Here is a 22614-nt window from a genome sequence, read left to right on the forward strand (position 1 = left end):
CATACTTGTTATGGCAATGGGGAGGGTGTAGTGAATCCTATCTTGTTTTAAATGGGAAACGGGTTAGCTTAGCCTTTGGCTTGCAGACCTGTGCCCCCGTCACCCAGTGACTTTTACCCTACTTAACCTGTTCTGCTTTATCTCAATTATTTAATTATATGTTTTCAAGATGGCTGCAGTGTTTTTCAAGTTAGGACAATGTTTTAGTTTCTCGCTATCGGTGCCATTCTGTTAAGGCGTCACTATCAGTGTCAGTAGATAGATAAGATGTAGGTATTCACATTAGGTACTCTCCAACTTTTTGCTTTCGATGAATTATTTATATAATTGCCACCCCAAGCATGTCTTGTTATCTGTTGTTTGGGAACAGACCTACATCAGGGATCCAAGCATACCTGTATAAATGCACCTCACATAGACAGTCAGCGGGATTCCGACCAGATGCCGATGCTGCTATCGAGGCTGCATGTCCCTTGACGCTGACCCAGTCTTCGTGTCCTTTCGGAGTCTGAGCTAGAGTCCTCATTCCAAGGTAACAAGGGTTGGGGGGGGCTCTTCTCATGGACATGGCATTGGCAGATTAGGTTTAACACACCTAGCTCTCTTCAGGTTAGAGATTAGGTTCATCATATGAGGGTATTAGGAGATATTTCACATCTGATGTCATTTTATGTAATTGCAAGATGGTGGGGGGTTTTGTACTAATGAGACTCGTCTTCACATTTCTGTTCCTTACATTGTTCATTATCCTTATCATTGCAGCCCATGCAACTTATCGTAAATTGCAGTTTTGTGTATAAAACCTATTGAAAACTTCACTGCATCTCCTTCATTGCCTGTGTTTGATTGAGACATGTTGCTCAAGTGAGAAAGTGGTAATCTCAGTTTAACCACGACACTCCCTGAGATGTCACACTCTTGACATCTGTATAGGCTGCCACAAATCACCTTTTACTGTTTCGGTTTTTGGTGAGGTGCTTCTTGTGAGCCGGGGGATGGTTTGGGGGTGACAGTTGCGACTTGTTCTAGGATTGGCATAGTCGCCTACAAACATAAGTACTATCATCCTTAAACTAGCAGTCTTGGTTAAAGCAAGAGTCAAACTACGAAAATATGTGTCGCTACCCCATCATACACCTATGCTTTGTGCCATGTCCCCTAATGAATGTATGAAACTTTTAAAGAGCCCACCTGAGGAGTCTCCTTTAGGGTAGATTACTTTATTCCCCTGAATCTTTAATTCAGATCAAAATACTCTTATGCGATGAATTGCAAACTTCACAGTCCTGGATGGGTCAGACATATGGAGCCCTGATTGGACCCTGAGATGCATCCAGTGCAAACCTACAATCTCAACAGGCGTATCAGAAACTCTCCTATACTCTGTTACACTGAATCGTCCTTCACAGCCTCTGGGGTCCTGACCTGTGTAATACAGTGTCCCTGTCATATATCTAAAATATTTAAAGAACCCATTCCTTCACCATCCGCATTCGTAACACTCCATCTCCTGTCCTCTATGGCACAGCCACATTTTTAATGTCCATTGGGTTCCCTAGGGTCACACCCTGTTTCCTCACTTCACATCCTTCATAAATTAGCCAATGTGTGTCCACAACTCCTCATCGCTGTTTAAACCTCTAGGCACCTTGGTCTGTAGTTCTGATGTAATGTGATTCTAACCATCTCAAATTCACCCACTGTGTCACCTCTTTCATCAATTGGAACCTGGTCAATACAGAAGATTTACCGCAAATTACTGTTGCAGTCATGCTCAGTTTGAAAATGTCAAGCCACTGTTACGTCATGTCAGCCTTGTTGATTGCACCCATGTGCTCTACTATCCTCTTTTTTTCTCCGTATATTGTACTGCCCACATCCTTTTTGTCACAAGAACACAGCGGACAATATACAACATGACTCAAATTACAATTCAATAGTTTTGTAATGTATTTCTTCGCTTGCTTACCTGGCACCTCAAAATCCTTCACTATGCTACTCCACTAGCACGCTTTACATCGCAAGCAGGGAAAAAATCCTGTTATCTTAGTGGAATCAGCCAATGGTCAGTCATTAAAACCTTCCAATTATTTTTCAAAATGCCATATAGTGACACTGAATCCACTGAAAACCCAGTGATCAATCTCACCACGTCCCCTTTGCTTTTTCGCTTATCAGTCTATGCACTAGCAACTGCTGTCTGTCTATGCAGTTGGCCCTCCTAGTCACTTGACCAAATACTCTGCTAGAATACCCCCTCTACTTGAACCTCAGTAAAGATTATTTTCCTGCCCTTGAGTAGTCGGCAGACAAGGAACAGTTGTGCCTGATTAGCAGCAGTTCCAGGTCAACTCTATTACATGCGCAGGTCTGAATTCACACTGCTCCTTCTCTAGCAGGTTCCAGGTAACGGGATAATTTTTTGCTGACATATCGTTCAAATAGTTTTGCCGGAAAGGGTAACAGAGAAATTGGCCTACCTTTGCTAAGGCCCGACGGGTCCAAAGAGGATTTTTTCAAGATGAGAGTGACAGTGGCCTTTTTTCTAGGGCTGTAGTACGGTGCCATAGTCCAGAGATTGATTACGGATCTGCCATAGCAGCCATAAAGACTTCTCCGCCATGTCTTTTCAGACCCTATATGGCAGAGAATCAAGTGGAGAGCCCGAGGATGTAGATTCGCGTAAGGAACAGACACAATCATCTGGAAGAGGTTAGATATTATCAAGCCTACACCTGGAGTTATCCAGGAGATTGACTCAGATAAGAAGCAGGCAGGGTGGGATAAAGACGTAGTGATTAGACTGCCATCTGGGTGAGCAGCAGCTGAGGGTGTCATTCATGTGCTGCAACTTATCTTTAATTCAGCTGAAAGAAGAAAAGCTGTAACTCAGCTGTATACAGCCTTCTGAGTACAAGTCGATTACCATGGTAGAGGTGAAGCTGAAATTGTAGACAGTTTGTACATGACTTGGCACTGGCCTGTGAGTTGTTGATATAATGTCTGTATGATGAGAATGTCCCATCTTAGGTGCTCACCTTATCTGGGGAGGGTCATATGTGAGATTAGATGACAAAAACCCTTCTTAGGATGTGTAAAGACGGTCAGGACGATAATGAATGACTGCCTTGGAAAGTGATGGGAACATAATTGGTAACTGAATGTATATTAGCTGTTTATTATCTACACTGTTAACGTACCCTCGCCAGGCCTCATTATAATCGTTGCACAATGCAACATTTGTTCTGTTATTGTTGTGTTTTCTGCTTCTTTCCCTTTGATCGACACGTTGTATGCTGTTATACCGTGATGATTAATAATATACACATTGTTTTGAAAGATAGCAATGCTCTTAGACCTTGCAAGGCCGCAAATGGTCATTAGTTGCACCTGCAATACTTTGTGAAGGATGTTGTCTAGATAATGCTTAATTAACTCATGGCCTTTGTATTTCAACTAAGTGTATAGGTCTAAGGAAAAGTGCCTAAAATTCCTAGTTTGCTGTGGATGGACATGTACAATGAACTAGAGTTTACTTGTGTGACTGAGGAGCAATGCCAATGCTGGTTGTGTTTAATTAGTGAACGCTTTGGGTTTGTCTTTTACTGATTTGTTTTAACTATACATTAGTTAGTACTAGCAAAAGGTGAATAATCATCACTGTTTAAGTGCTTTTGAATCCTGCAGTGATTCTTGTGTGTTGGGGGTATTGTTTTGATATTTTTCTTAGCTGGGGTGTTTATTCATTTTATGACTGTTACGTAGATAAATGTGTTGTGATTTTGTGTGTGAGCTATGCTTAGCACTACTCTTGATAGGCTTGTTTCAGTAAGCTTAAACTAAACTAACCTCTCTTTAGGTCATACTGCTGGGAACATGCTCCAACTCAGAAAATCCCGCCAACGAAGGGTAAAGCTAAATGTCCAGTATGCTTGGAAAGTATCCTGCCGAAGCCTAACTACACAGTGCTTAAAAGTCCCTGCTGCAAACAAACATGGTTCCATAGACAGTGTCTGCAAGTATGTATTTTTGTGTCTTGTTTTTTTCTTTCTGTCCCTCCATTAGCACCAAGTACATTGTTTTTTCTACTACACGCAACTTGGTGGTCATTATAATGAAACATAAATATACATGTCCTTCAGGAGCCACAATAATTGAATTTTAGATGCACGTTTTCTGTTCTGGCTTTCTGTTCACCCTACCTTTCCCAAACCTGGGTATGTTCATCTCCAGTGTATGAAATAAAAAAACTATAAGTACAAAGGAAACCAAATAGAGTGGCCTTAATCTTGAGACAGATTTGAGGTGTGACCAATTGAGCTGCAGAATGTCGGTCATTCCCTAGGAGTGTTACTTGGGTGAATCTAGTTCATACTGATTGCAGGGCACTGTTTCTGTGTGGGTGATGCACAGACTTGTTCAATTTATTAAGATGACGCTTCCGTGCCCTGAACATAACAACTAGTCATTGGACCTGCATATGCTAGTTCTGGTAAGTCTGTGGTGCATGGTAGAAGTTTAACAGCAAATTATATTTGCATGAACGTGAATAGTCAACCACTGTGCACTGCTAAGTGCCCTAGTTGAAGGGAGGGGACTTTCAACTTGAACATATGATTGTGTGGGGATCTTTTGTCACCTACACACATGCAGAAAGCTCACTCTGAGATGAGTGATTACACCCTTGAAGTGAGGAATCAAAGATGGCCTATGATGTCCTGTTGAGAACATAGAATAAGGCTGCTCGGACCAGGTTAGTCCCTTTTCCTTGTCTTGGCTGTTAGGAGGAATTTGTGAAGGGGGATTCGTTAAACACAATTGTATTTCCTGGCTATGAAGATTCATGATTAGAGTGTTTTTAGTTTATGATGGAAAGAAAGTTGGGAGGGGATTTTATGTAATTCGATGGGAAGAGGTTTCATAGAGTGGGAGCCAAGTCAGAAGAAAATGTCTCCCACTATTAGTTTTGTTAAAGCAACAAACTTGATTATTCGAGCAAAGTGATCTGTTATGAGAGTAGTGCAAATGGTGACTGAAAATTAAACTAGGTGTGGTATTGGATAACACATGACAGATAACGCAAAGGACCTTAAAAGATTTCCTAGCACAGATTGGTGACCAATAGATCTGTGGCAAAATAGTGATACACAACTGAAACATTGAACAGAATAGATGAGTCAGGTGGCTTACTTTTGGGTAGACTGAAGGAAGTCTAATAAAAAACTTGATACGATAAGGATGGACACCTCGGCACAATGAGCTTCAAGGAAGAGAAAAGGGAAATGCTTCCCAGGTTTGCACATGTGAATGGTGCATAATGAGATTACCCAGTTCACTTCAGAGCCAAGTTGGAGAGAGGAGTCAGTTTTGAGTTCAAGACTTATGACATCTGAAGGCTGAGGGAGGGTAAGCACCAAAGCCAGACAGCCCAAAAAATGGCTTCAGTGGATCAGCAATGCCACCAGCAATCAATATATTCGTTTTTAGTGCATTAAATTTAAGTATTGGGACATTCATCTTCTGGACTCCAGGTGATAATCTTGCAGAACAGAATCGCCACGAGATCTTCCAGAAAGTCAAAAGATGAGGTAGGTGCCTCATGCATAACAATAAAATTGTATGCCATAACATCTAACCAGGGAGGCAAGGGTTGAACGCTGGGTTACACAACAAAATAACAAAGTAGACAGAGGAGGTAAAGACTGTAGAGTCACTTTATGAGACCTGTTAGAACGAATTGAACAAATAAGTTAAGCATCAGGCCTTTTATACCAGATGCCTGGTGTTCTTGGAATAGAAGAGTATAATTTACAATGTCAAACGTCACTGAAAGAGCCAATAAAATCAGGTCATTCACACTGCCGACATCAGCCAAGGAGTTATAGATAGTGCTGCTAACTATTGAATGTTTGTGTTTTTTTTTAGTTTAAAACATTAATGTTGTGACTGACCAATTCACCTAACTATAACGTTACTTTAACCTTTCTTTTTTTCCTGTGATTTTATAAGGTTTTTTTTTTACTTAAAGTGATACTTAATTACCTTCATAAATGTAACTTCTAGCTGCACAAGGCATTTGGCCATGCGCAGCACGGAGTAGGCCCTGGCCCTGAGGACCCCTCCTGAGGGGAGGGGGCTGCACGGCGCTCTCCCTGAGCCGTTATTGACCCTGGGTACCTCATCTCCCAGTGCCCTCTATTTAAATACAGTGGATGAGGGCCATGGGGCCCTCCTCCCCAAGCCTTGTTTGGCCCTGGGGATCCCATCTCCCAAGCCTACACTGATTTGATGCTGGTCTGACTTTGACTTACCATATCGTGCCTGAATCACATAGAGGCACCAGTTTCTGCTCTCGCATTACCACAATACAAGCAGCATTCGTTAGGTTTCCTTTTTGGGACCAACTCCAATAACGACTATTATCGAAGTGATGAGTTTGCTTAGCCCAATGCCAAGGAAAATTGGTATGAGGGCCTGCAGGGCACTAGTGGGATAGATACCTCCCAAAAGATAGCCCTTTTTGCGCCTCCTGGTCCTGCAGTGGAAGAATATGCATCCTGTGCAATGGTTATGCGTATGGTAGTTGAAGTCCTAGACCTCTGCCTACCCACCATAGGGGTGAAAGCCAACATTCTGACTGAGGTTCTGTAACTGGGCCTGATTGCTTGTGACCCCCTTCATTGAGGCCCTAACAGATAAATTCCTCTGGGTTTAGGCCAAGACTTGCAATGTCCCTCCAGTTAACAGACAGATTGGCATCCACTGTTGTATGCTACCCGGCATTTTTGCTGCATTACCCCTTGCTAGAAAGTCCCATAGTGAAGCCCTACAGCAGCTGGACCAACTCCAACAGTTTTTCCACCACTCCCCTGACAGGAAATCAAAGAGAGTGCAGGCATTTGGGAAAAAACTCTTCTCCTCAGCCAGTTTGACCCTGCAATTGATCAACGCCTCCTGTTTTTGGGACCATTACACCAGCGCCCTTTGGGACAAGTCCTCTCTCATGTACCAGAAGATCTTTGCCCTGTCCCCTTGCAGGTAATTCAAGATAGTCGTGACACAACCAAGTTCACAATTCATTGTGTCGAGCTTTAAGCACCAGCGTTGCCATTCATTGCCATGGGTGGCTACAATCAACCAGGTTCTCGGGCGACATCCAGTCTTCCCTGCTGGACCTGCCTTTGATGGGACTCACCTGTTCGCGGACAAGGCTGTCTTTGTCCTTGAACATTTCAAGGAGAATAAGGCTAGTGCCTGTTTTCTGGTCCTCTCTGCCCAGCCTCGTCAGCTGCAAAAATTCCATTGTTCCTTTTGTGAATTTTGTAGAGGCGTCCCTTAGTGCCAGCATGTTCCATGCTAGCAGGGAACCCTGCACTTTCAGGAGAAGCAGAGGTGCCCACCGCCCTCGCGGCGAAGGTCAGCATGGCAGTCTGTCCACCACCCACTCCTGCAGCCCCACCTGTCAAAACTTTTTAGTGTACCCTTTTAGAGTCACGGCCACTTGGTGGGAAGCAGAATCCATAGATTCTATCAGTGTTGGCAAGCATTAACGTTGGACAGCTGGGTTCTGCATATTTTCTGCAGAGGTTATGCCCTACCTTTCCTTTCTTCTCTGCCGAGCCTTCCACTGTTTACCCAGCAAATGATGGAGGACCATTTCCTCATTTTGTGGCATAGATTGCAAGTCCTGTTGGACAATGGGGCTACCAAGAGGGTGCAGGCACCAGAAAATAGAATGTGGTTTCTATTCCTGCTACTTTCTGATGCCCAAGAAGGCCTTCAGCCTTGTCTAGACCAACACACACTCAACTACTTCCTCCGGAAAGAGAAATTCAAAATACTCACCCTGGTTCAGGTCTTCTCTGCCTTTGACCCTGGAGCGTGAATAGTGGCATTGAACCTGTAGAGCACCTATTTCCATGTACTCATCCTGCAGGCCCATCCGTGCTGCCTGCAATTCATAGTGGGACAGGAACATTTTCAGTTTGCTGTGTTTCCCTTTGGTCCCACCTGCACCCCTCAGGTATTCATGAAAGAGGTGGACGGATGTGGTGGCTCTGTTCACTGCACCACTATGCTCAAGCCAGCCTGGCTGATGAGCCGAAACCGGACCCAGGATGCTTAATTCCAGTCCAGGGAGGACCTGGCCTGGCTGTTCTGGCTTGACTGTTCCCATGGGGAACAGGGTCAAGACTGATTTGCATATGGCTGTGTCCAAACTGGGGTGGCATTGTGGGCAAGAAACCGATGGATTAAACCCAGATCCTTGTGACTGGGGCTGAAGGTTTGCATTGTTCAGCATTCTGTCCATCATCTGTCCTTTTTGTTATTGTCAACCTAAGTGGAAAGGATATGTCCAGACGTGGGTATCGTGCTCACTTCTTCACTGTATTCAAGCTATCCCAGCTGATGAGGGGTGATATCCCAAAACTGGTTCCAGGATGCTTGATTGCTGTCCAGGTCTAAACTGGGGTGGCGTTGTGAGCAAAAAAACGATGGAGAAAACCCATATCCTTATGCCTGGGGGTGAATGTTTGCATTGTTCAGCCTGCTGTCCATTATCTGTTCTTTTTGCTTTTGTCACCCTAAGTAGGAAGGATATGCCCAGATGTGAGTCCCATTCTCACTGCGCCACTGGATTCAAGCTAGCCTGGCTGATGAGGGGTGATGCCCTGAAACCGGTCCCAGGATGCTTGATTCCAGTCCTGGGAGGTCCTGGCTTGGCATTTCAGGCTGGATTGTTTTCATGGAGAACAGGATAAAGACTGATTAGCATATGGCTGTGTCCAAACTGGGGTGGTGTAGTGGGCAAAAAGACAATCGATTAAACCCAGATCCTTGTGACTGGGAGTGAATGTTTGCATTGTTCAGCAATCTGTCCATCATCTGTTGTTTTTGCTTTTTTCAACTTAAGTGGGAAGGGTATGTCCAGACGTGGGTATCGTGCTCACTGCTTCACTGTATTCGAGCTAGCCTGGCTGATGAGGGGGTGATACCCCAAAACTGGTCCCAGGATGCTTGATTGCAGTCCAGGTCCAAACTGGGGTGGCGTTGTGAGCAAAAAAACGATGGAGAAAACCCATATCCTTATGACTGGGGGTAAATGTTTGCATTGTTCAGCCTGCTGTCCATTATCTGTTCTTTTTGCTTTTGTCACCCTAAGTAGGAAGGATATGCCCAGATGTGCGTCCCATGCTCACTGCGCCACTGGATTCAAGCTAGCCTGGCTGATGAGGGATGATACCCTGAAACCGGTCCCAGGATGCTTGCTTCCAGGTCCATGGAGGACCTGGCCTGGCAGTTGGAGCTGGACAGTTTCCATGGGGAACAGGGTCAAGACTGATTTGCATATGGCTGGGTCCAGACTGGGGTGGCGTGGTAGGCAAAAAAAAATTGCGGATTAAACTCAGATCCTTGTGACTGGGGGTGAATTGTTTAGCATTCCGTCCACCTTCTGTTCTTTTTGACTGTGCCAACATTGAGCTCTTGTCAGAAATAGTAAGCACAAATTGAATGGCATACCTGCAGATGTCTCTGATCCACTTGTGTCCAAACCTGTATTGAACACCGGCTTCTGTTAATAATATAAAACATTCCATAACATTGTATCAGAAACACATTGGTCCAGATTTAGCCTGCAATTTGAAAAAATTTAGAAATCTGAACAGGAGAGACCCCAGATAGACCCCAAGCAGCCAGGTACTAGCCAGGATGACCGTGCAGAATCCCAGGAGAAGGGTAAAAAGAAGAGGAAATGTTGCATCAGGCAGGAGGAAAATAACATCTTGATCATAGAGGTGACAGAGCACCAACACCAGCTATTTGTCACCTCTAAATTGCCATTAGGTAGGAAAGAGGCAATATGGCAGTCCAAAGTAGATAAAGTCAATAGTGTGGCAGAGGTCACAAGTACAGTGGTGGACTGCAAAAAGCTCTGGCACGATTTCAAGCACAGAACTAAAGAGAAACTGGCTAGCAACCGAAAGGCAGCACTTCAGACCGGAGGTGGGAGTCCAGCACCCCAGGAGCAGCAGGATGAGCTTGAGGAAATGATGGCAGCAGTCATCCTGAACGAGCTGGTGGAAGGAGTCCAAGGACAGGACAGTGGTACAGGAGCAACAATAAACACGGGGTAAGTTGAAGTGGGGGGCAATGTTGTAACATACAAATGACCTAAGGTGGAGGCACATGGCACATTGGAGGCACTGTATGCATGCTAATGGGTTGCATGGAGGCACACCAAGGACTCAACACCAAACACATGTGATGCCCACCGACCACCCCCTCCCCCTCCCCCTATATGCACAGACCACTTCACTACCTTCACACAGCTTAGCAATTAAAAATGCCCTCACCCACTGTTCGTGGCATGCTTCATCATAGGGCTTTTGCTTCCACATCCCTGCGCTAACCAATGTCAGGGATGGCGCAATAGGGGAGGGGAAACAGTACAATACAGAACAAAACAAATGGGGATCAATCAAACAGAATACCACTAAAAGCAATTAAAACTATCTCATGGGTGTCCACTCCTAATCTTTATTCCGGGTCCACCTGGATCGAGTTAAAAATATAGATTCATGGTGGTGATATTAGGATATAATCACCCTTTCGCCCCAAGTCTCTGCTATTAAGTCAACATGTTTTGGCAGTTTCCGTTGCCCATATGGGTCTGTCAGCCTTCATCAGGACCGTCGATCCCATTTCAATTAAATCCCCTACCTGTCGTCAAAAAAGCTGCGATCAACAGGAGTGCTTGGGCTTAATTTTCCCCTCTCAATATCAGTACACAGACTCTGGGTTATCAAGTATTCATTATGTAACTCCGAAACCGGAGCTCGGTGGGAGCACCTCCCTGTAGTCATACACTCGTCAAGGGACCGGTGTCTCTTAGGCAATTTTTAATAGCCTGATGCGTGGTAGAGTCTACTCCTCTGTGGTAGGGAGATCCACAGTGGTTTCTTGTCCTGTTTGTGGTATTGACACCTTCCTGCATAACAGCAGGTACAAGCGCTGTGTTTGTTCCACTATGTGTGATGCACATAGCAACACACATGGAAATGTAAAACCACTAGAACCAACAGTAATGTCACAGGCTCCCCTGTCACATACACTTCATCTCTGGGGTGGAAGCCATACATGCAGCAGTCCCTGTCATGCAAATGTGTGAAGACATCAATAATATGCTTGGCTTTGCCTTTGTTCACTTGAAAAGCTCTTATCAACACACATGGAATTTCACCCACACGCAGTGTCAAAGATGCACCAAAGTACCAGCTTAAGAAAAGGCGTGCAAGGCGCCGGCCTTGCCCTGTTAAATACGGGGTGGCACAGTGCACCACAGGAGTGCCATTCAAACATTATGGTCTGGTGGGGCAATGCGCTTTTAGTGTTTGGGACACGTGGACTACTGTGGACCATGTATATTGAAATGATACAGTGCAGTGCAGCGACCGAGCTTGCTGTGCTGTGTTGCATCATGTGGAATGTGCATTCATGTCTAGTCCTCACAAACATACATTGGTTCCCTGTAGTATGATTGGTGATGCCCAACAAACTGAAGCCCAACACCAAAACAGCCACACAATGGCCATGGTGTAGGAGTGCATCTGTACCAGGTCTGATTGCACTTGTTCAGGAAGGGACACATCCTATGACATCAACAATCAGGAATGCATTCTGCAATCCTCCAATGTCTGTGGCAGTTTGTAACATACATGGGAAGTTGCAAAATATGGGACCACAACTATGTCAGTCATGTATAGCCCCACCGCAGTGGCATCCGTGAGGCAGTTTAGCTACCTGATACATTGACACATCATCAAGTTTGGAAATGTCAGGTCCCTATGCCACACCACATGCGCTGTAAGAGTAATGCAAGGGGATAACTGTCAACATGAATCATCCATGTTACCTCTTGTTTTGTGTGCATTATCCTGCACCTCCCATAGTAAGATGCACCCACCGTGTGTGTGTGTCCATACAAGGAGGTGTACTTTCATGCACAACAACACTCAGCCCAACAATGCAGGCATCCTTGCACTTATGCTGCATTGACACACTCGGGCATGATTTTCGTTACTCCAGCATCACTTCTAACATAACATGTACATGTCTACGCAACATATGACATCTATCATTCCTTTAGTGGACAAGGACATAACGTCATGTGAAAAATTTTCTGTACAACCATGACCCAGTTGTGCTAACATTACTGCACATCATACTTGTGCCATAAAAACATGCATAACATACTGGGGATTAGGTGAGGGATGTACCATTTAACAGTAGTATGGTGCTTCACTGGCCTCCTAATGGATGCATGATTTTTCAGTTAGACAATAACCACTACCCTGCCTTCATGCTTCATTTTTTCAATGTTGGCCTATGTCATACAGACTTGAACTCGCATTAGTACAACATTAATCAACCAGGAACCTTTTGTACTCACCAACAGTTCCGTTGACCTCAATGCCAAGGAAGTCCAGCAGGTCACTCTCCCGTGAAATTAGGTCTACCCATCAATGTTTTAGTTGCCGGGCAGTCCTCTACAGATAGAATATCCTGTTCATACGGGACAGGACCTTTCCCCAACACAGCTTTCTGGCCTTGGTCCGGTACCCTTGTATGACCCTGTCACCATGGGCCACCATGTGGGGGAGGTAGTACATGACCAACCAAATGAATTCCTCCACGTCCTCAGCCCCAAAATGACAGGCCCTCACTATCCTCAACATCCTACTCTCCCACAGCACTGTAAGCTCCCCCCAAAAAATAAAGCCTGACCTAACCCCAACTGACCTAACTACCTACCTACTCCAATAATACCCCACAATACAATGACCAAACAGTTCAAAAAGACAAATATTAAACACCAAATATGAATGGTACAGGGACACAACAGAGCACAACAAACCACTCCAAAACTCCGCACCAAACATCACAACCGCTCTACAAGACAGACAAAAAGACTGAGTTGAAAAGGAAAGTGAAAGTAAGTTTGCAGTTCCTGATTTGCAGCATGGCAGATCCATTAACTCTTTTCCTGTGCACATGCAGCACATTTTGTACAATGCGTTGTTTTTTACGCTATACTCATGCGTCTTTTTTTATGTCTCACTGATTTAAAAACATGGGGACGCACTGAATTTTTCAGGTGCAACTGTTATTAAAACACAGATTGGGACTATGCGTTGTTTTTTTGGTAGGCATGTTTGGACATGTATGGTGTCTTGTACACATGTCAGCATTTTCCCAGGCATGTGGATTGTTGTCCTGCTTATGAATGTCTGTATGTCACTACTGATCTCTAAAGTGTGTGCCAGTTGACAGGGGTGGTGGTACGTGCCTCACAGGGATAATTAAATGTTAGAGGCAACATTTACTATTTTCATGTAAACTACAGAAATTTGCTTAACATTGCAAAATTTATGTTGCCAGCTCATTCCAGTGCCCGTATCACCAACCAGGGATGCCATGGACTTGACATGGGATAGGGTCTGTATTTCTACATGTAGAATTGTGCACATGTCTTAGAAGGTGTGCAACATCCCAGAGTGCAGGCTGTCATGCAAGTTAGGATGGGGGTGATTTTGTGCTGGTGACATGTTTTTGGATGTGGTAGACAGACATTTTTAAGGGTTGTATGCATTATTATGCATGTGGATGGTATATGTCATTCACATGCTTTTATCTTCTGCCAACTAAAGTGCTGTGTCCTGGAATGTCACTTCTACAATCTTTGTACTAATTGAAGGGTCAACGAAGTCCTTCAGAGCACTGCCTTCACTCATGTTTGTATAAGACATGTTGTCCTATTTTGAAACACTCCCCTTTACCTACGTGTGAATAGGTGGTTTCACCAATGCAGGGGGCACCTAAAGGTACAATGAGGTGGTAATTTGTGAAAATGTTCCTTACACATACACTTCGACTGTGGACTTCCTCTCCACGTTTTGTTCCAAAGACTTACTTTTTGCAGACACTCTGCATGGCAGGGCAGTTGTCAGACAAGGATGTCAGGCAACACATCAGTGCAGACAAAAGTGCAGGAACACTAAAGTTTTTTACACTCCCTTGCCCTATTATCTACTAGGGACTTACTGCTCAATTGTTGTTTGCCTTGCCCCATCATCTACTCGCGATGTACAGGTCAATTGGTGTCAGCCTTGCCCTATTATCTACAAGGGACTTACCTGACACTGTGGTAATTGGTTTTCATTTACTCCTTCTGTGCTTCACTGCTTCATTTGTAAATATTGGGACAGGGACATGTTTACAAACCTGGGGTACAAAGAGTGTCCGTTCCAACATGCCACTTTCATACTTGTTCATGCTGGACTAGAACACAGTGGGACTTGCAGACAGTGTAAGTGTGATGTAAAGTGTCATACACAATTTATAAGCATGTTTTGGGCTTACATGGATACAGTTTTGGTTTGTACCCTAATGTTGGAGATTTTGTAGTGATTCCCACACCTTGCAGCTACCTTGTTTACTGTAGGCTTCAGTTGTGACTTGGCTGTCACTGAAGATATTTTATTTGCTCCTCATCTTCCTCATCCTCACTGTCCAGCCCAGTATTTGGTCCAGACAATACTTGCTCATCCATTTTGGTTCATCTACAGGTCTTTACCTATTTGCTGTAGCATTTCCATTGTATGCAGGATTAGAGACTGACTCCAATACATCTACAGACTTTGGCCACAACACTTGTACAGTCTGTGAGTGACCTCCACAAAGTGGCTGGGCCAGTTGAGCACAGGAGTTTTTTCAGCTGTCCTTCAAAATGTGTGTGTTTCACATACGTTCTCCCACACAACTGCAGCCAACATCCTTTGTCAGATGCACAATCAGTGTGTGTTGCTTGTATGATTTGTTTAGTCATCTATGTGTACAACATGCCTGTGCTAATATGTCTGTGTCCTGAATGCCACATGCATATTTCTTACGTTTTGAGACATGCTGTGTCATAGAGTGACATACATGCAAGATGACAACTGATCTGAGTGTGAAAGGGCCAGACTGGAAGATGCGGAGTCTTCTGTATTTCACTTACTATTTGTCACACATGTAAGTGCCACTGAGGGGGGTGTTGGTAGTATTTAACCTCTGATAGTGCCAGTTAGACATTTCTTTGTCACATAGCTCACAGTGACCCATTGATACTGGCACTGCCTACTGCTGACCTACCTATGCCTAACATGTGGATGGCATTCCTCAATTTAATATAAATGTTGTCTATTATTATATTTCAGTCTAACAGATTTGTGTGATATGAGTGTAGCTAATTGATATTGAGGTGCCACTGGCAATGCATACATTTCACTAGTACATTCCTTCCTAAGTGCATCGTGTGTATGTTTGTTGGTACTTTTATAGTGTGTGAATCCTTGTTTACCAACTGTTGTTGGCTAGTCATGGTTTCGGAGTTGTTGGTGATTTTATGTTGCATCCTAATGTCAAAAATACTCCAAGACAGTTGTGTGGATAATTGATTTATTTGCAACAATTGGGCACAGTGGGTAATTGCTTACAATGTTCACGAAAACTATTTTGGAACTATATTTGCCCTTCTGCGGGCTCCAGCAGCAGTATTAAGAAGTCCCGTCTTCGTCTCTCGTGTGGTGGGGCTTCATTGTCCTCATCTTCCTCCATAGGGCCCTCCACCTGTTCCTTCATGGGGACTTTAGTCCTACACAAATGTTGTGAAATATGGCGCAGACTGTGCACACAAGTGGTGGTGAATACAACAGTTTTCCACAAGATATATCAAGGTATCTGAAGCTTGACTTGAGAATGACAAATGTCCTCCCCACCACATTCCTGGTCTTTTTGTGTGCCTCATTGTATGCCTTTCCTGAATCAGTTTGTGGGTTCTCTATTGGAGTCATCACCCACGGCTGGATGCCATATCCTTGGTCTGCTGCAATGTAAGAGGGGAGACAGAATAGACTTGCCTTTGTGTATCTTATTCACTGGTTTGGCACGGTATTGGTATCTGAATGAGGGAATCAGACTTTCATCCTATATTGTGTGAACACCTGTTTGTATACATGCTTATATAGGTGTGTTGGGGCACACTCTCCAATTAAATGTGCAGCCTCAGGGGCATGGTGATTGTGTGATCTGAATGAATGACAGTTCATCCATGCAGAATCTGTGTGATGTTGACGAACGTGATACTAATTTTTTGAAACATATGACCTGCCTAAGAGCTGTGTAGTGTGATATTGATCCTTTTGTGAGTGTTCTATGCCTTGAGACTGCTGTTGCGCCCTGGGTGTAACCGGTAAACCCCTCCTGCCGTCCCCGGACATGGTACTTTGCACAAATGTCAGTTTTCATATTTTCTAACTCGCATGTGTGTGTGTGGGCATCGTGCAAAGGATGTCATTGTTGCTTGGAATGTATTGGCATGTATGTGGATATTATGTTAGCCCCTATGGCACAGTATGGGGCAGGAATTGTCTTGCTGCAGCACCCTGCACTACTGGGACATACCAGCTGTGTGCCATGACTACTCAGTATGGTGTATTGCTGTCCTCACCCACTGTGCAGACACTTACTCAGCTGCCAAGTTGCAACATAGGCACCCTAGCACCTTGGTACTATGATGCCTGCATTGCAGGGGGGGATTACTTATGTGCATGAATGTGTCCTTTTCGGGACATGACATATCTGTGTTGGCGATTTGCTATTTCTATATGTGCTGTAGACTGCTGTACACATTGGGAGACCTAAAGGCAAGTAATGTGTGGAATATTTGTCATTTTTGCACAATAGTGATTGCATCCCTATAACGTGCTTAATTTTTAGTGCTGCCACAGGTGTACATATTGCTGTATATGCGAGCCAATGCCAATATTCAATGTGTTATGTGGTGGCACACCCACATCATGATCCAATGTACAGCCCTTCCACACCCAGTGATGCATGTGATGAGGCAGTATTGACAAAGCTGTCTTGAGACCCAATAGAGTTGCAAGACATCATCTTGTGAATGCACATCAGGCACTGCTATATGGAAGCATCATGACACATGACACTCCATTGGCGCTAAGGGCTTGTACAGTGGTCCCTGTGTTTTGGAAATGTGGATCTGATGTTTGCAATGATGCTTGTTACATATGTGTTGCTTATTGTTCCTTCCACCTGTCCCTAACCATGCGTGGGAAGTGTTGTGTGTATATTGTTTACACCATGTGTCACATAATTGCTGTATGGTTACCTACGAGTAGGCTTTTGTCTTAAGGTCCATCCTGGAAGCATTGGTTGATGGTGGAATGGCGGAAGATGTAGACATCATGCACAATTCCAGGATACTTGGCCAACACATTGCTGAATAGTCTGCATTAGTCCACAATGGGCTGCACATTGATGGAATGCGTGTGCTTCCTGTTGCGATAAAGATGTTCTGTTTCAGCAGGAGGGGCAAGTAGCACCTGCGTGCAGTCCATGGCACCCAGGACATGTGGGAGCCCAGCAACTACATAAAATCCCTGTTTGGTCAGCTTCTGCAGTTGCTATGTGGTGGGGAAAATAATGTGGCAGCGAGTGAGGTGGATGATGACATCTATCACCTTTGGAACTAAGGCTGAGAGGGAAGGCTGGGAAAATCCACCCAGTTCTGCCACAATTGACTGGAATGAGCCTGAGGCCACCATGTGCAGCACAGCCAGGAGCTTGGTCATGGGTCGTATGTTGGTTGACCTATGCATCCCGGGTGTTATTGCTGGTGCGATGTGGTGAAACAGTTGCACAATAGACTCTGGCTTCAGCCGGTAGTACTTTATGATGGTCTAATCTCTTTGGCCAAGGTTGGATGTGCCTAGTCTATTTATGCACTCATTCCTCCTGCGCTGCCTTTGTAGTTGGTGTAGTGGTGATGGAGGGTGTTGAGGTGATACTGGCGTTGTTGTCGTGGCGTTGTTGCATTCTTTTTCTCCAAGTGCCTAGCTGGAGGAGTAATATTGCCCTGGTGGTTGCCAGAATGCTTAATGTGTGTTTTCTTTGTATACCTGTGCTCCATTTTAGCACCTGGCTGACCAGGCGTTAAAATTTTGACATTATTAGGAATTAGCGCCATTTTTCCAGTGCGTGCATGATTTTTCAGTAGGCTTGTAAATATGGCGGTAGCCGGCTAGCGTAATTTTTAAGTAGGGAAGACCTACCCTGCATGTAATTTTCGTTAAACGGTGCAGGGTTAGACAGCACTAAAAAAAAATGGCGCAGACGTCTGTAAAGTGGCTCCAGGCAGGTCAAGCGCAACTTTGTAAATCTAATGCAGATTTTTCGCCATCGTCGCTCCAAAAATGCGGTGCAACGCTAAATCCTTGAAGAGTAGGGTGTGACTCTTTATATACACCCGGCCCAGAGCAAGTGGCTTATTCCAAACTGAGTGCCCCTGGCCTCAGAGTCTGCTGAAGAAATGGAGAGCATTCTGCTTTTCCACCTGCTGAAGCTGCAGTCATGCATCTGACCCAGAAGTTGAAAATAAGCAAATATGCATACATTAACATACCTAATGGATGGCCTTCTCCATTTAAAATGCACATTCACTGAAATCCTCCTTAATCCCACTCCGTGTCTTTCTTTCGCATAAAGCCAGAAGGCCAATAGGTCTCGGCAATCAGAGAGCTATAGACGTTGGCAGTGTTAATGCCTTTGTGTATATTAATAAAAAAAGCCACAGAGCTGTACATAAATACATTTACATTGCTAACGCCTATAGCTTTCAGATTGCCGAATTTCCAAGACCTGTTAGCTTTGCTAATGCTTCTTTTAAAAATAGGCCAGTGCGGATAGAATTTGCACCATAATCCAAGAAGTTGTTTGGCACAACTTCAAAAAAGGTACTTTTTTTTGTTGACGAAGGAGACTGTGGTGAGATATTTTTTCAGTACAGAAATGTGCCTGATGTACAGTACTGTCACATGCATCTGCTGTAGGACAACCCATGCTGTGCTGTGCAGTTTGAGAAACTATGCTGGTCAGTTCAGGGCTGCACCACATAATCAGAACGAGCTTTACTATCATAACATATTGTGATTCCAGTAGACTGACTCTGACACAGCCAAAGGAGTCAGGCCCTTGAGGATGCCAAGCGAATGAGTGTAGATATGGAATACATTCATAATGATTCATAACTAGTTCTCTTCTGTGTAAATGTGCTGGCGAGCTGTCATCTTTTCACCGGCCACCTCTTCCCAGCTCTCTGGGTTTGTCCTTAGCACTCAATGTCCGTGCAGCCAAGTGGGTACTAAGAAGCAAATAATGGACCTATGCACTGCACATCTTTTATTCAACGCTTACAGTACCCATGCATTGAGACCTGCTAAAATCACACAAACGGCAATGGAGGTGTTGAAAATTAAGGCCATTTTTGAAATACAATTTATTGCAAACTATATCGTTCAGACATATAAACATATAGAAAATAACATCAGTGCCTTTGAACATCTTAGAGCATTTAAAATGTGTGATGAGCCAAATTTGCAGAAATAAAGCAGATCATTTGTTGCAGGCACATGGATCAAAATTATATCTCCAAGATAAAGTATTCTAGCAAAAATAAAAGCATATAAAAGTTACAGCATAGAAACAGGAATCATTATGATTCTACTGAAGCAGAAGATGAAAGCAGGTTAAAATGTGCCTCTGATATGCAATGAAAATATATAAAGTCACTGAATAACGATTTTTCTTTTAATAGTAAGCAAGGAAGTCTAGTTTCTTTTTTAATTTCAAATTATTTTTATTTAAACTTTTATAAGAAAAGAAGATATAGAAATAGTACAGAGCATAGAGGAACAGTCACATCATTGGGAATGAGGGATAAGGTGGGAACATCACCAAGTACTTTGAAGTAAATAACCTCTTGGGAACGATGTGATGCTGATATGACAGAAAAGATCAACGTTGTTAAAGCACAGTATCTTGTATGTTGGAGAGGTGAGAGAGATGATAGGGTATAATGCTTATCTTTTGTAGAACCCTAGGGTAGTGTCAAGATCTAGAGGGGGAAATTAGAAGGCAAAGTGAAAGTAAAGAGATCGATGTCCCGAAGAAAGGAAGAGAGGGAGGAAGATGGATTAAATAGGAGATGGGCGGTGGGGGGGGAGGTGAAAGGTTGTGGGTGTCTGGAGAGAGAGGTGTGCTAGGGGATGGGGATTGGAAGGCACCTACATTGAGGATAAAGCTGGAAAAATAAACATCCAAATTAGACCAGATTTTTTGTTTTTACTTCAATTTGATTTTTAGGTAGGAGTTTAAGTTGTCCGCTCCCCTGGTAAGTTCACACCATTCCCATTAGGCGTGAACCACATGTTTGGAGAGGTCTTTCCACTCAGATCTGATGGCTTTAAGAGTGGTGGAGACAAGGATTTCCCACACTATGTGCTCCTCTTTGTCTAGCCTAGAGCCAGTGTCAGAGGGGAAGATGCCCAGAGCAATTAAGGTAAGGTCACAATTTCACATGCAGAATTTGCGAGATGATTTAGTTGACATCTGACCCATATCTTTTAGAAAAGAATCAAGTAAAATATGTTGAAGGTTACCTGACTCGTTTCCGATTCGCTGAGACCCAGTTAAAAAAGTTTAGTGGGAGCCCAATGGGCCATATAAGCGGTCCAAAGACTAGATTATGCTAAGGAAGGTGTAATCTTATTAGAAGTGAGGTTAGCCCAGATGGAAGGCCAATTAGGTGGCGTATTGTCAGCATTGTTTGTTGCGTCCAAGAGCGATTCCTATTTTTTCTGTATCGATTTAGTTAAACACAAGTTTGTGGGGTGAGAAAGCAGTAAAGTTGGGAGGCTATGTGACCCCCTTTAGCTACTGATTTCATAGTGTTGGGGAGTTCAGGAGATCTCAGAGTTTTATGTCTAGAAATGATGGCTTTAATGTTTAAAAAGTGGTCCAGGTTGATGTCCTCAGGTTCTTATTTAGATGAGGGTTGCAAATAAGGTATCTGGTTGGAGGGAGAACCCAGATCACCTACTAATAGGATGCCTTTTTGTGGCCATTTCTCTGGGCAGAACATCTTAACATCTGATTTCAGGTAGTCAGTCCATAATGAGGGTAGAAGAGAAAAGCACATTTTGTTGATTTTCTGAAGGGCTTGTGTTGTGCCGGAGAGAATGGTTGAGGAGTGTTCCGTTTTTATTTGTTTAGTGGTAATAGAGTGAGATAAGGGAAAGTGGCTTTTCAAGATCGATTTTAATGGCGAGCCAGGGTGGAGAATCAGCTCTAGGGGTAGAGAACCAGAAACAGCCTTGTCTTGCTAAGAATGCCTTTTGGCATCTCCTATATTCTGGGAGGTTTTACCCTCCAAGTTTCTTTGGGAGCTAAATTTTTAGTGCAATTCTTGGAGGCATATTTAAGAAAAGTGGTCCACTTTTCTTGGGCCCCCTAGCGCCCCCCCAACACCACAATGTGTGCGTCGTTTGTAAAATACGGCGCATAATGGTGGTAGTTAGGGGACTAGCATCAGAATTTTTTACGCTAGTCCGGCGCATTGCAGGATTAGCATAAAAAATGTTGACGCTAATCCTGCAAACCACCCAGAGGCCCCTCTTAGATTTTCCTCGTGCCATTTTCTTGGCCCCCCTAACGGGGTAATGCCTCCTTTGCATACATTATGCCTGGAACAGGCATAATGTAGTGCGAATGGTTTTAAAGTGGCGCAAAGCATGCATTGTGCCGCTTTGTAAATATGGCGCTGCGTTTTTGGCCTCTAATGCCACGCTAGCATAAAAAAATGACGTTAATGTGGCTTTGGAATGGCGCTAGGGGCTCTGAAATATGCCCCTTGGTTTCTTAGATCTACACAGAAACTCTGTGAGTATAATATCCAATCTGCTGAAGAGGATATCTGAAAGGTAGAGACGGGACACACTAATCAGAAAGTTGATGAGGGGAGTTATCATCATTTTGATGGTGTCTCTGCACCCCCACCAGGTGATGAATCCCAGCGGATCAATTTTCTAGAGTGTCTATAATTTAATTTAGGGTTGTGTGTTTTTGTTATACTCAAGAGATTCCCTGAGGTTTTGTCTGAACTAGATTCCCAAGTATTTCATTTTCTCTGAGGCCCGTTTGAGGCCATAATCCCTGATGACTGAGCTGTTGCAGTTGACGTTCAGGAGTAGGACCTCAGTTTTGTCTCTATCAAGAGAGTAACCTGAGACACAGGCATAGTCATTGATGGTTGACATTATGTTAGGCAGGGGAAAATCTGCTTGAGAGGTGAATAGAAGGATATCATCTGCTTATGCCAGGCCCTGAAAAATCACAAAAATGTTATTAGACCTGCAGGTCGAATAACTTGAATAATCAATTCAAACTGTAATGTACTTGACCCATAAACGGGTCTCAATTGTGTGATCCTAGGCAACTATTTTACTTCACAGTCGCCTTTTTGCTTCTTTCTCACATATGAGTGTACCTTCAAGTATGTAAGCTCAGCATTTCTGCTGTACGAAAAAAATCTTTGTTTGATTAAATGGAATAAACGTTTGCTCCATGTATAAAAGGAATCTAGCCCGTATATAGGGGACACGTGATCCATTACTTGCCTCTTAGTTTTTATTAATGGCAGTGCTACCAGTGCAGTAG

The 22614-nt window shown here is 43.8% G+C and overlaps 1 protein-coding gene across 5 annotated transcripts in view; it reads left to right on the top strand.

Annotated features, from left to right (window-relative positions):
• Positions 1-22614, top strand: part of LOC138296130 (PHD finger protein 7-like) — a 1092052-nt gene that overhangs the window by 802183 nt on the left and 267255 nt on the right. For all 5 annotated transcript variants that reach the window (XM_069234996.1, XM_069234998.1, XM_069235000.1 and 2 more), the window contains one exon: positions 3860-4019. In XM_069234996.1, coding sequence (XP_069091097.1) covers positions 3860-4019 — 160 coding nt within the window. The remainder of the gene's footprint in view (positions 1-3859; positions 4020-22614) is intronic.

The sequence above is a fragment of the Pleurodeles waltl genome, chromosome 5 (assembly GCF_031143425.1).
Source record: "Pleurodeles waltl isolate 20211129_DDA chromosome 5, aPleWal1.hap1.20221129, whole genome shotgun sequence".
Lineage (NCBI taxonomy): Eukaryota > Metazoa > Chordata > Amphibia > Caudata > Salamandridae > Pleurodeles > Pleurodeles waltl.